General features: G+C 31.1%; 1 protein-coding gene across 1 annotated transcript in view; it reads left to right on the top strand.

Annotated features, from left to right (window-relative positions):
* The window catches only part of LOC142322365 (pikachurin-like), a 662,400-nt gene that overhangs the window by 574,840 nt on the left and 72,653 nt on the right, over positions 1 to 14,907 (top strand). The window contains exon 6 of the mRNA XM_075361369.1: positions 9,842 to 9,978. Coding sequence (XP_075217484.1) covers positions 9,842 to 9,978 — 137 coding nt within the window. The remainder of the gene's footprint in view (positions 1 to 9,841; positions 9,979 to 14,907) is intronic.

The raw sequence follows: 14,907 nt of genomic DNA on the forward strand, positions 1-14,907 counted from the left end.
AATATTAAAATTTTGTTAAATAATTTTATAACGCCTCCTTCACCCCCCCCCCCCACAGTTAATAATGGTTTTCAAATTAACTTGAATTATTTTTTCATTATCGTAATATTCTCATTTATATATATATATATAAGTAAAGTGTGAATGCTCAAAGCGTAATAATAAATAAAAATATATTAATTCAGTTTAAAAAAAAAACACCTCATCAATTTTTTAACTATGGTCAACTACCACTAATTATAGTCTTAATTATTATTGAGTTTTCCACATTTTATGTGTTTTTAGATAGAAAAACAATATGATTAATGATGCTGTCTTAACAGTAAAACATTTGGTTTTTAATAAGTGAAAGGACGTGATGCGATTATCTTCTGTTTGTGTATATTTTCTTAATCTAAATTAATTATAAAAATATAATTTTACATTAATATAAAAATTTCAGTAAAATTATTTTTAAAAAACGTCTTATACGCGTTTCAAACTTCAACGTGAACTCGTTTTACTCTTTAAAATAGTATCTTCAGTAAATGAATACTCTTAGATTAAAAGAGTATTTTAAAAAACATGTGTATGTAGTAAACGTTTTTTGCCTTGGCCATTATGAATAACTAAAAATCATTTAATTAATTAATACCATTTAATTACGAAAAATGTTTTTTAAATAACCAATTTCGAAACAGAAGTTTGAAACAGATTTTGAAGCATACGATTTTTTTACAAAACTTTCTTGAGAGTATTTTATTTTAACGAAAAATTATAAAATTACATTAGGGAACCCTTACTGCTCGGTAAATAAATTAGCTTAAGTTATAATAGATAATTTACTTTATGATTCATAAGACTTCCTTCCAGACAACATTACCTGTGCATCAACCCTTAAAGTAACACAATTTCTGTCATTTCTCAGTCCGTTAAACTAGTAAGAGTGCATGTATGTATGCTTTCTTATTAATTAACGTTCCCTCAAAATATTCTTAGAAATTGAATGATCAAAGTCGGTGTGAGTTCATTTAATGCGGCTTGATATGATAAATGTTTTAAGATCCAAACGAATTCTTTATCTTAATTATTTGCTGAAATACGGCGGTTTGAGTATATTCTTAAGAGTGAGGAAATGTGTATGTTCCCTCTAAACGTTTATCGGTGTAGGCTTATTTTATGGTGCTTGACCTGGTGAGTATTTTAAAAACAAATGAATTATGTCTTATTTAATCGCTCAGGTATATCAATTTGAATGTCACTGAGGTAAGGCTTTGAGTATGAGAAAAGCTATATCTCCTTAAAACACCAATAATTGAGTGAGTGTAGTCGGTACATGCTGATTATCTATATAACCTGATCTGATGAGTATTTTAAGGCCACAACGATATCTCTAACTAAATTAGTTAATTACTGAGTAATTGTAGAAAAACTAAATTGTTTTAGATTGCCAAATGTTTTTAAAATAAAGATATACAGTTAATAGATTTTAAACTAATCATTTAATATTATTGAATAATTACAAGTATATGAAAGTATTAACGTTACATCTCTCTCTCTCTCTCTCTCTCTCTCTCTCTCTCTCTCTCTCTCTCTCTCTCTCTCTCTCTCTCTCTCTCTCTCTCTCTCTCTCTCTCTCTCTCTCTCTCTCTCTCTCTCTCTCTCTCTCTCTCTCTCTCTCTCTCTCTCTCTCTCTCTCTCTCTCTCTCTCTCTCTCTCTCTCTCTCTCTCTCTCTCTCTCTCTCTCTCTCTCTCTCTCTCTCTCTCTCTCTCTCTCTCTCTCTCTCTCTCTCTCTCTCTCTCTCTCTCTCTCTCTCTCTGTGTGTGTGTGTGTGTGTGTGTGTGTGTGTGTGTGTGTGTGTGTGTGTGTGTGTGTGTGTGTGTGTGTTCAGGAGGGTGGAGGATGATGTATTGCTGGAGACAATTGGCTACTTGCTACCACTACCTACGACATCTTTTAGCGGTACACAATCCAATTCACCAATTAAAGTATTATTAGTACCAATCTACTCGTACGTGTTTTGCTATGTAAATTTTGACAAGTAATGCAATTATGTCTATAATCTATTATCAGTATTAAAACTTAACTTATTAACTTAATTACATAAGTTCTGTGTGTGTTTTTTTTATTTTTCGCTTCAAATTATTCTCTATAGCATTTCTAGTGATTTAAACTCAATTTATTTTAAATGACTTGTACATATTAATTACACTACTTGATTGATAGGTTAATTAAATAATTTTATATTTTTTATTTCAATCGCATTTGTTTGTTTTTCCATGATTATTTCTAATAAACAATTAATAGTTGTGTTATGTTCATAACCATTTCTCATACTAAACTTTTTTACAAAAATTTTTATTATTATTCTTTTATTAAATCCGTTTTTAATCATTTTTATTTAATCTATTTCGAATTTCTTTTTCTTTTTTTTTATTATTGTATCCTATTTTTATTATTGCATCCAGATCTTATGTAATTGATAACTTAAATTTTGATCTTTCTTATTTTGTCATCCGATTTCGTTTTTATGATCTTGATTTAACTGGTTTCAAACCTTACACTCCATCATCGGAAGAAATTTTTACTCCTTTGAAAACCTTGGAAATTAAAATTTAAGAAAATAAATATTACACGTAGAATAAATAAATATATCACATTTAACCACCCTAAAACGACAATTAGTTTCATAATTAATGATTAAATTCGAAACTTTATTCTTTACATGTAGAAAAATTAGACCAATTGTGATTTTTTTATATAAGATGTCGTCTATAATTACAAGTTGTTTTGGCAATATTATTCCTCAACAAATTTTCAAAAAATCTTTTAATTTAAGAGCTGTTACTTTGAAATGCCCAGATGACACCGCTGATGCGACCCGGCGATTGAACTTGATTGTACAGGAGGCAACTTGGCGTTTGACTTCCGACGGGAAGCATGGGGTCAAGAAGGCACAGGGGAAGCATGGGGTCAAAAAAGACTATCCAAGAGAAGTAATGAATTTTATTGTCACTAGCAGATTTCGGAGAAGGTAGCAATTATACAGGAGACAATTCTATCTTTCAGCAGGCTATGCTGTTCTGTCTTCTGTTAAGATAGAACAGGTATGCTCGTAGCTGGCCTCCGAGGCGCAAGTGGTAGCGTCTCGGCCTTTCATCCGGAGGTATTAATTTGGTTTCCAGAGTAGGCACTCCAGCATTGAACCAATTCATAAAATTGTTGATGTTATCAGTGGTTGTTTAAAAAGGAAGGATACTGCTCGGAGGTATTTTTGGATATCCATCAAGTTTCGATAAGGTTTGGTTGCCTGATCTACTGTAGAAGGTTAAGATGAGCCTGTCAGAACCACATTATTTGGTGTAATGCAATTATCTTGATGGACGGTTCTTACAGGTTAAATGTGGCCAAGTGTTAGCATGCTTTTTTGATACGAAATCGGGAGCTCCGTAGGGTTCAGTCTTGGAACCGGTTTTGTATTCAATATATTCTGCTGATCTTCCTAGCACAATAAATATCACTCTTGCATCCTTTGCTGACGAAACGGTGATTATGGCTCTTGACACTAACTCAACAGTAGCGACAGAGAAACTGCAATCGGAGTTAACATTCTCAGTGAACGGTTAGCTAAATGAAAGGTATATGTTAATACTGCAAAGTCAAGCCATGTGACATTTAAGGAGAGGGTCTGCCTAGATGGCGTTCACATCCCTTATTCGGATAACGTATGATACCTAGGACTTCATTTGGACCGCTGCCTAACATGGAAAAATCACATGAGAGAAAAAAGAAAGCAATTAAATATAAAACTTAGGTTGTTGAATTGATTACTTGTAAGGAGATCCGTGTTGTCGTTAAATAACAAACTGTTGTTGTATAAGACGTCTTTAAAGTCGATATGGGACTACGGGATATAACTGGGGAACGGCAAGCATTAGCAATATTGACATCATTCAGAGGTTCCAGAAAAATGTGTTGAGGAACATATCGGAGGCGCCATGGTTCATGAAGACCAAGGTTACTTAGTAATGCCATCTATTCGTGAAGAAATTGACCGTATAAAGTATAAACTTAACCTTAACACGCATAAAAAACATCTGGCTGTTAAACCTGTTGGATAATAGTGAACATGTGAGACGACTAAAAAGTTGCATGTATTGGATCTTGAGACTGTTGTGCGGTGAATATTGCACTTTCATTGTTTTATTAACAATTTAAATTTTACAATTTATCCTTTTTGCTCTGTTTCATTACTTGATTTATGGATTTTGTATGGATTTTTAGTTACATTTTATTTATTGAACTTTTAATTATACTATTCTTTGTTCAGACTTTTATATATAGTCTTAGGAGGTATATCAATGGATATGTCTATTTTACGTTATTTTTACTAAATAATACGATTTACTTATAGTTTCGTTATTTGGGAAACTGATTGTAAATAAAACAGTATATAGAAAAAAAATATTTTAATAAATTCTATTCTCCTTGGATCAATATAGATTTAAATTAAGCGTTTATTTCTTACTCGAAAGAATAGAGCGTTTACCATCTGAATTTTGTTTTATTTAAATTATTATACCATTATTAATATATTTGTGATTAAAAGGAATAGTTTAGTAACTATTTTTTTTGAAAATAGTGCACGAGTTACTACGACAAAAACAAATAGAATTCCCAGATACAAATCCTTCTCCAATAGCAGTCATAAAAAAATATATTTTTTATTTTATTTCCATCGTTTCGCACTAGTGATGTGTAACATATTTTTCCTGTGTTAATCAATATTTCATATATTAAACACGTATTATATACATTAAACATCGTTTTCATTATTAAATAACAAAATTTCTAAATATCTGGTACATTTTTTAACCTTATTTTAATATGCGTTGATACATTTCATCATTTTTATCGCATTTCATTATTTTTGTCGTACATTTATACATATATCAGACTGATATGGTTTTCAAGCAACAAGTTCGAACACTCAAAAGTTTTATTAGATTTCGAATATTCTCTACCTACATAATAACACCACTAACAATAATTTACGCATCATTACTTTACCGCCTTGGGCGGTTACTGTTACTTTTCATTCTACTTGTTCTTTTACTGCCAACCATATCACATTTCTTTATTTTTGTCTTTCTCTTATATTTAGTTCAGATATAGAACGTAGAACGGTAAAAAATTGTGGATAGTTCAGTTTATTTCTCAAACATTAAATTTAAAAAAAATATTTTTAAATTTATTTATAATCGTACTTTACATTCGTGTGAAAAATTCCATAAATATGGTCCATAAACTGTCTCATTTAACTAACTATTTCTCCATTATCCTTTCTCTATTTGTGTGCCTTAGGATGTGGATTTTCATTTTTCAATAGAAATAAAAAAAGTTATGATTATTTCTAAGTAGTCAAAAGTAGTGTTTTCTTTTTTTGATAAGCTGAATAAGAAAGGCTGGACAAAAATTAAAAATGACTACCATTTTTATAATGCAAGAGAAAATATAATTTTAAAAAATCCTTTTAAAATAACTGCTACATAATTGCTACAGGGAGGAAAGAGTAATTAGTAACATCACATAACATCATAGATTACATGGATTTCGTTTTGGACCGCTGTTTTGTAACTCGATATGCAGTTAATCATTTCTTTCTTTTTACATCATAAAAACACAAATGTGAATATTGTTCTTTGCTTGTATTTTTTGCGATCTGATGCGAAGTAATCACTTTTTTCTATAAATAAAAAAATCGTTTTTCATTAATATTAATTTTATAAAACTGAAAATGTCATTTTTATTAAATTTTTAAAATAATTATTTTCTGTTTAAAAATTCTGTTTCGTGAAAAATAGTGGATAATTTGAAATTCATTGTCCTAAAACTCTCAAACTGGGAAAGAATATTAAAAAAATATATTTACTATTCAGTTAATAGGTAATATATTTTAAGAATTGTTTTGCAATTTATGAACGTAAAAAGATTAATAGTTTTTAAGGTTTCAAAAGGGTACTTATTTTAAGTTAATTTTTTCCATATATATATTTTTTTAATATTAATTCTGTAATGAAATAAAGTTATATGTATAGGTTTATAAGAAAAATGGTCGGGAGTAGAATAAGATCATTTTCAATATTTTGTCATTATATTGAAGCGCGTTATTAAATTTCAAATACTACAGAAAAATTGTTTTAAATTGAGTTTTGATTATTCTGTATTAACCTAACCCAGTTATAGAAAATAAACTACAATTAACTAAACTCATTCGACAGACAGAAGAATAAGCAAATAACATCCTTAAATCTCTCTGAATATAAGAAATATTCCAATAACAAACTAAGTAAATAAACAAATTCTAACAAACAAATTGCCATAATTAAACAAAAAATAATAAATATAACCCAAACAACTAATAAATCCATAACCCCCAAGCTTAAGTATAATACAAACAAAAATTATTGAACCATAAGTAGGAGCCTCAACAAAATAATGAAATCCCAACAAAGGAAATTTAATTAAAAAATAAAAATAAATGAATCCTATAATTTTTTTCGTCTGTAATTTCACTATCTCGGTAGGGCGCTAGGCTCCACCCAGATAGCTGGTACTCGGTCTTGCCATGCCTAGCGGAGGAACCCCAAGGGATTTTCCTGCCGGGACTCTGTGTTGACCCCCTGCCTCTAATGGAGAACTCCCGGAGGGATCCCCACCGGAACTACGGTCTTGTATTCCCTCCAACGGAGTCTGCAAAGGAGTCCCCACCCGATTATTGGCGGTGGGACGCCGGAGCCCCCCACTCTAACCGGATGGGGCTGTCCCCTACAGACACCGCAGGTTGGTTGTGCAAACTCCAGCGAATTCATGTCGTGGGAGAAATCGCCTTATATCCCCGGCCTTCAGGCGCATGTCCACGTAATTTGTATGTGTGACACCGAGGTTCCTGCATACATTCCTTTCACAAGCGACCAGGCTCACCACAGATAAAGCAGCGGCCGCTACGATCTGGTCCAAGACGCAATTTGGCCCTGTGGCCTTAAAGCACCGAAAACATAAGTCATCAAAGGTGCGCCTAATCACCCAGTAGGCCACCCACCCGATTCGTATTCGCCCATCGAACAGAAGCTTGTCCGCCAAGGTGACCACTTGCGTTGCCCTAAATGCCGACCGTATGGATAGTACATCTAGTGAGACTCCTCTGTAACCTGACGAAATTCCTTTAGGAACACGTCCTTCATAGCGAGTACGTCCACGTCTTTAACGACAACGTGGCCGCCTCTTCCCGTCAGAGCCGTAGCGGTACCCTCTACCTTTTCGGGGATGTCCTTGAACAGTTGTTCAGCCGCACTATACCACCGCATCAATTCGCACTCGATGATGTAGGTCTTCCCCCTGCCCCTTTCGTACGGGGAGGGCCTAGACCTCATCCGGTGACACTGCCCCCTTGACGGATTGAAGGAGGTTAGCGCAGGTCTTACCTTCTGCCCTAACCACCACCATTTTGTCGGCGAACCCACGGGTGGTCTCTTGCTCTTTAACGACGATGCCGATGGCACTCGTGAAAGACACACATAATGTTTCTTCTCCACCCACCTACATATATACTTCACGGAACGCCGTAGAATGTTTCCTAGCCGACCGGAGGGCCCACAAAAGCAGACTAGTCGTTCCTGTCTATTTTATATCGCTTGCGGTACGGACTTGCAAATGATTTAGACCACCTCGCAGTCCCCAACTGCCGAATCAACCACTAAAGCATAGTCAGTCCGGCCCACATCAATTTTACATTCACTGTCCCCTCCGGATAGACCGCGTGTGGTGGACTGCTTCACCAATATTTATTTATTACAAATATTAAATAGCGTGTAATTAAAAAACCATATTTAGTTGAGTTTTTCAATGAATCTTTGATATTCCGTGTATTTTGAAAGCAAATCTTTTCTGATTGAGACAATACAGAGAATGAAGGAATTGTATTATTTATCGTGTACGCATTCAGCAATTAATTTCATACAAGCAATTTCTTATTGTTTTTTATTAAAAAGTTATAACAGTTCTTTTCAGTTGTTCTTTTAAAATAAATTTTATATTATATAACAATTTTTGTTTTGTAATTCTAGGTAATAATAAACTTTTTATCGTAACTCAGGTAGCATTTAATTTAGAAACATTTTATAAAGGTATTTTTTTCAATTAAAGCAATAATTATTATAAATAAATGTTTAGAAAACATCGTATTGTTAGATTCCTTGAATTAATCAACCAGTGTATAGTTCCAGAAATTAAATCCAGATATAGTCGATAAAATCTTCTTGCAACTAGATCCATAGCCATATTTTTTATCATGTAGATCACATGACAAGGTGTTTTATCTGGCTAAGAGATAAAAATTCATCACCAAACTACAATTTTTTTAAGAAAATTTTTCATTAAGGACCTAAGTAAAATTTTCTAATTAATTTTAACGTTCCGTAGCTTCCCAAAGTAGCATTATTATAAAAACTTGTTTTGTTATTATAAAATAAAATAAAGTGTTATTATTACAAAACTTTTAAAAAAGTTTTATCACTCACAATATTAAAAATGTAATTTTATTTAATTTAAATCTTTACAACAGATATCCGTATTATTTATCTGTAATAGATAATCTGTGTAAACAAAAATGTAAATGTTCGTTTGTTCAAAATCTTAAGTCTCCGACAGTTCTTCACCGATTGTTTTGAAATTTTGACAGAACGTTGCATTCGAATACGCCCGTGTTTTTATATACCTAAGATGTCCCACCTGTGACAGGTAAAAACATGTTTTTTTTAAACAAAACAGCATGTTGGACGTAAAAGCAACACACGCTATACTAATATGTGTGTCCGTTATAGACTAAAAAACTATTGGACCGATTTACGCGCGAAGAAAAAGGGAGAAAGGGAAAAATTGGAAAAGGGAAAGAGGAAAAGAGGGAAAAATCGAAAAGATAGTAGGGAAGAAGGTAGAAAAAGAAGAAGGGGAAAATAGAAGAAATAAAAAAAGGAAATGAAAGGGAAAAGAAGAAAAGAGGCAAAGGAAATATGAGAAGAAGAAATAGAGGAAGGAAAGGGAAAGGAGGAAATGATCGAAAGGGAATGTAGTAAAAATGATAATAGGAAAGGGAAAATGGGAAAGGGGAGAAAGGGTGAAAGGGACAGGTTAAATTTTGTGAAGTTCCGTAATGTTCATTTTGTTAATGTATTATCAAACTTTCAATTATATATATATATATATATATATATATATATATATATATATATATATAAATACTGAAATCTAGCAATAGCGAAGCACTGCCGGGTCTGCTAGTAAATAATAATTAATAAACATGTTTTGTTACTGAATTACTTAACTAATTATTTTGTAATACTATTTTATATATGAAAAATGATGAAAGGTTAAGTAGTTAACACTTTATTTTAACCAATAATTTAATATCCTAGTATATATACATATATACATAAATATGGTATGTAGAGGAAATCTAAAACAAAACGACTGATAATTTAGAGTTCATTTGTTTGAAGACTCAGATAAACATGCAAGTCACGTAATTTCTGATTCAGTTAGTAAATCTATGTCAGTTGGCACGTATTTATCTCTTTTGCACTATCATCTGATTTTCCATTTTAAAAAATATTACAAAGATTTTAATATAAATGATAACCTATTTTCTCATCTAAAAAAAAAAAACGTGTAGAATTTTAATTTTTTTTAGATTAATTTTACCTAAGTTAATAAATTATTTTATTTTATAAATTGAATGTCAACGAAATAAATATAAGTGAAAGATTTTAAAATAAGTTTTTTTTATTATTATTTGTTTTACAGAGGAATGTTCTGCTGACGAATGCAGTAAAGTACCGTGTCAACATGGCGGTAAATGCTTGACATCTGGTGAATCCGCTATTTGTCTATGTCCACTAGGATTTACTGGAGATCTTTGTGAGACACGTCTTGATTTACAAGTAAGATAACCTACATTATTCTTAAGTTATTATAATAACGTTTTATTTTTATTTTTTCAATAAAAAAAGTTAAGTTCTCGTAACTTACATGCGGAAGATGGTTTTTCTTTTTAATTTTATAATTACTACAAAATCAACGTCATATTTTCTATATAATTTTATAGATTAATCACGTAACTACTAAAGTTTATATTTCCATTATGGATATTAATTTTTTTTATTTTTAATAATAATAATCGTCTTACTATTACTATACTCCTCGATAATTAATATAAATTTATCTTCTATATCATTTTTCAAATGCGCAATTTTTATTATATAAACGTTTCTTAAACAGTATTTGTGTGTGTGTGTGTGTGTGTGTGTGTGTGTGTGTGTGTGTGTGTGTGTGTGTGTGTGTGTGTGTGTGTGTGTGTGTTTTAGATATGTATCCTATTTATGGAGCTATTGAAAAATGAATAATTTCATATTAACAAAACTGTATATTTTCTATAAATATATTTTTTCACGTTCTTAGTAAAATCATTATCTAAAAAACCTCTCATAAAGAAAACATCATAAAATGTTTTTCAAAAAAAAACACTAATTTTTTTTTTAATTATTCTCTGAAAGTTATATAAAATTAAAAAACTACGTGCAAGGAAAAATAAATTCAAAATTTATCAAAATCGTACAAACTGTTTTTTAAGGAATTTTATTTTAAAAATATAATTTTAAGAACTTCAAAGAATTTTTCAATAATTTTTGTGATATTTGGCCATGAGTTGCTATATATTTATATAAAAATATTATATTATACTCGTCGCTTAAGAAAAAGTACCATGTGAAATACAAAAGGAAGCAATCTAACACCAAGTATAAGAGGTTTTATTGGTTGTTAGGTAGGAACTCGCAACTTTTGTCCAATAGATTTTTGATATACAAGATGGTTCTAAAACCGGTTTGAATACATGACATACACAGCTATGAGGCATGACGTACAAAACTAAAATTGAGGTTATACGTTTTTAAAACAAGTTGGCGAGAACCGCTGCAGAAGCACCGTGTTTTGCTCGGAATGAGGAAATTGACAACTACCTTGGATTTCCTTTTGTTCTTGACTAGATCAAACGGTTCGGATTAAGTTACAGACAGTGATTAGACAGTCATATGAACTTTCCAGCAGTTAATCTCCTAGACTACAGTGAAGATGTCCGGCGACTGAATGCCAACAGTTGCTGGATTCGGGATACGGGACCTAAGTAACACTTGAACTGATTCGGTGTCAGACATGTAATAAACGTCTTTAGTATGCCTTAGTGAGGAGCCTAGCACCCTTCTATTTCTTTCGGTGGACTTGTTACGCTACTATTTTATCTCTATCTATTGTTTAATAATTTTGTGAATTCTTTTCTGGTTTGTTTTTTCACTAGATTTTTCTTGTCTTGAATCTTTGTGATCTCACTTAACGCAAGTTTATATAGACTTTTTATGTATATGTAATTTATTTACATATATATATATATATATATATATATATGTACGTTTTATTGAGGGTGTTCCCTGGAAAATCCTCTTCACCTGCTTTTTGTAATGCAATTCACTTGTGGTTTCTTAATTGGAACCGATTGTAAATAAACCGATTAGTAAGACAAAAAGATATACTACTATATAACATTGAAGAACATAAGAAAGAAGCCGTAATAAGAAAGTGAGTCCGACACGGATGTTCCCTATCCCCGTTACTTTTTAATCTTTACATAGAACTAGCAGTTAATCATGTAAAAGAAAAATTTAGATTCGGAGTAACAGTATAAGGTGAAAAGATAAAGATGCTACGATTTGCTGATGATATAGTAATTCTAGCTGAGAGTAAAAAGGATTTAGAAGGAACAATGAACTGCATGGATGAAGTCCTACGCAAGAAATACCGCAAGAACTAATGAAGAAAGAAGCATTTGGAAAAATATAGTTAAAAGAAGAGACAGACTTATAGGCCACATATTAAGGCATTCTGGAATAGTCGTTGTAATAGAGGATCCGGTTGAAGGAAAAAATTGTGCAGGCAGGCAACGTTTAATATGTAAAACAAATTGTTAAGGATGTGGGATGTAGGGGGTATACCGAAATGAAATGACTAGCACTAGATAGGGAATCTTGGAGAGCTGCATCAAACCAGTTAAATGACTGAAGACAAAAAAAAAAAGCATTTAATTAGATTATTATAACAAAATGATTAAAATTGTCAATAACGTTCGAAAGCTTTTTGAGAGAATACATGTTTGAAATTTTTGCAAGTACTATACGAATTTTTTACAAATCAGTTATATTTTTTAATAACTACAAATCTTTAAATCTTTTGTAAAATTTAAATTAAAATATTTATTTACATTTTCTTTCTTAAATTCAAACTTGATTCTTTAATAATCATACTCTTCATATGTATTCAAACTGTATTTACTAAGTAATTATCATGTGGTAGTATATATACTAATATATACAACTTTTTTCCTTTTTAATGTACATAATTATATATACACTCGTATGTTAAAATACGGTTTTTATCTGTGTAAGTAAGATATTTGAGATGACAACTATTTGAATGAAAAAAGTCAGTAGTTATTTAACATATAATCTTGAAATTTCCCGTTATAGCATGGATATTAGAGCGCGGTTGATTTTATTAGTTTTTTCAAATTGGATGAGGGATTTGAGTAATAGTAACAGAGTTAGACTTAATGAAAATTCATCCCATATCTCTTTTTCTATTGATTTCTATAGATCAATAGAAAAAAAGATATATCATATGGATTTTTAATTCTATGGAAATTATGATAAATTTTAGTAACATTAATTTAATTATTCTTTGTAGATTTATTTTTACTTTATTGTAGCTTTACAGTTTTATTTTTTTTAAATAATGAGATAATTTATATTTTCTAACAACTCTAATAATCTTACCGTACCATAAACGTAGACTTTTAAAGACAATGAACTATCAGCCGACATCAGAATAGGAGGTTTCCAATTCGATTTGTATGTTTTTTTTATGTATTTACGAATGTTTAACCCTTAATCTACATCAAATGGTTCGATTTCTATCGTTCTTGTTTTTTTTATTTTGTAAAGAGGTTTTCCTTATGGTCATGTTGTAGATATTTCCGAGATAACTAAGCGAAAGACATATTTAAAGGAAGATTTTCCATACAGATGATTTGAAGTTAATTTTTTTTCCTTAAAATTGAAAAACTTCAAGAAATGTAGTTAGAAAGCTTACCGTAAAAAATTAACTAAAATTTTCAAATCTCAAAGCGTCTTGTCTCACGCTTAACAGCCTCTATTTATGTCATTTCTCTGCATTTCATTTTTTTTTTAATCAAAAAGTAGTTTCCATTGTCTGGTATTTTTTTCGAAGTGTGTTTTTCATACGAGGAGTATTTTTTATAAACCTACCCATATCTTAAATGAAAATTAAATTTAAAAAAGATAAAATGAAATTAATTTTTAAAAACCAATTTCAAGAAAACTGCATTCAATTTTTTTAAATTTTGAATTCTTCAAACCAACAGTGTACGTTACCTAGGTTTGCACCAGGCTCGTTGTATGAGATGGAGAGATCACATAAGAAAGAGAAGAAAGCAACTAAACATCAACTTCAAGCAGATGTATCGGTTACTAGGCAGGGAATCTCGGTTGGCTCCATCAATAAGCTATCGTTATATAAAGTATTTTTAAAGCCAGTTATGGGTCAAAACTTGTAATAGCAACATCGAGGTCATCTAGCGGTCTCAGAACTAAGTACTGTGGAACATAAAGGAACCGCCGTGATTCATAAGGAATAATGTGATCCACGAGTATCTAGGAATACCATACATTCGGTAAGAAATTAAACGTCTAGGCTCAAAATATATGTCTGGACTAAATACACATGTGAACCATATTGCCGTGAACTTGTAAGATAAGAACGGGGATATTAGACAACTCAAAAACTCTACGTGTTTCACCTGGGACATGAGAGCTGATGGAAATGTGATAAGTTTCTCGACTAGGACAATGTCATGTTAAATTCGATGATAATATACCCAGCGATTGGATGATTTTATATACCTGAGTTATCTCATTTATCAACTGTTTCATTGTTTTATAGCATTCTCCAGTTACTACTTTGTTTACGTGTTGTACTTTCCATTTATTTTATTGTAACTTCTTTATGTGCTGTTTAATTATTCATACTCGTAGGTATTTAAGTATCACTAGATGCTTCTCCATGTAATTGTTGATCGTACGATTTATTTATGGTTTCACATAGGACAAACCGAATGTAAAAAAAGCAAACAAATATTTGTTTTCTATTCGTTTTTAAATTTATCCTTTTTAAATCAACATTAAATTAAGTCTTAGTTGACTTCGACTTAAAAATGCCGAAATCTAAAGGAGAATTATTACTTCTTAATTTTTAATCCAGCTTATTTTAAAATTAATTTTGTAATATAATAAGCACAAATTAAAGAACCGTTTGCCTTAATGCCGATGTGCTGTTTTGAAGTTTTCGATGATCGTGATTTAACTAAGGCAATTTTTTTTTACTTCCTTGTAAAAAGTAAAGGAAGTATTATGATCGCAAAAATTCCCGTTTCCAGATTTCAATGGAAATATCCAGTTTGACTATCCCTGAGTCTATTTTGACTAGTTTCGGTTTCGGCGTGACGTCTGTACGTACGTATGTATGTATGTATGTACGTATGTATTTATCTCACATAACTCAAAAACGATTAGCTGTAGGATGTTGAAATTTTGAATTTAGGACCGTTGGAATATCTAGTTGTGCACCTCCCCGTTTGATTGCAATTGACTGAACCAAAAGTGTCTAAAAAAGCCCAAAAGCCACAAGAATTTAGATTTTGGATTTTTCTTAACTGTAGTAATATCTCCTCATTGAGAGTTTTTCAA

The sequence above is a fragment of the Lycorma delicatula genome, chromosome 3, assembly GCF_047948215.1.
Source record: "Lycorma delicatula isolate Av1 chromosome 3, ASM4794821v1, whole genome shotgun sequence".
Classification (NCBI taxonomy): Eukaryota; Metazoa; Arthropoda; class Insecta; order Hemiptera; family Fulgoridae; genus Lycorma; species Lycorma delicatula.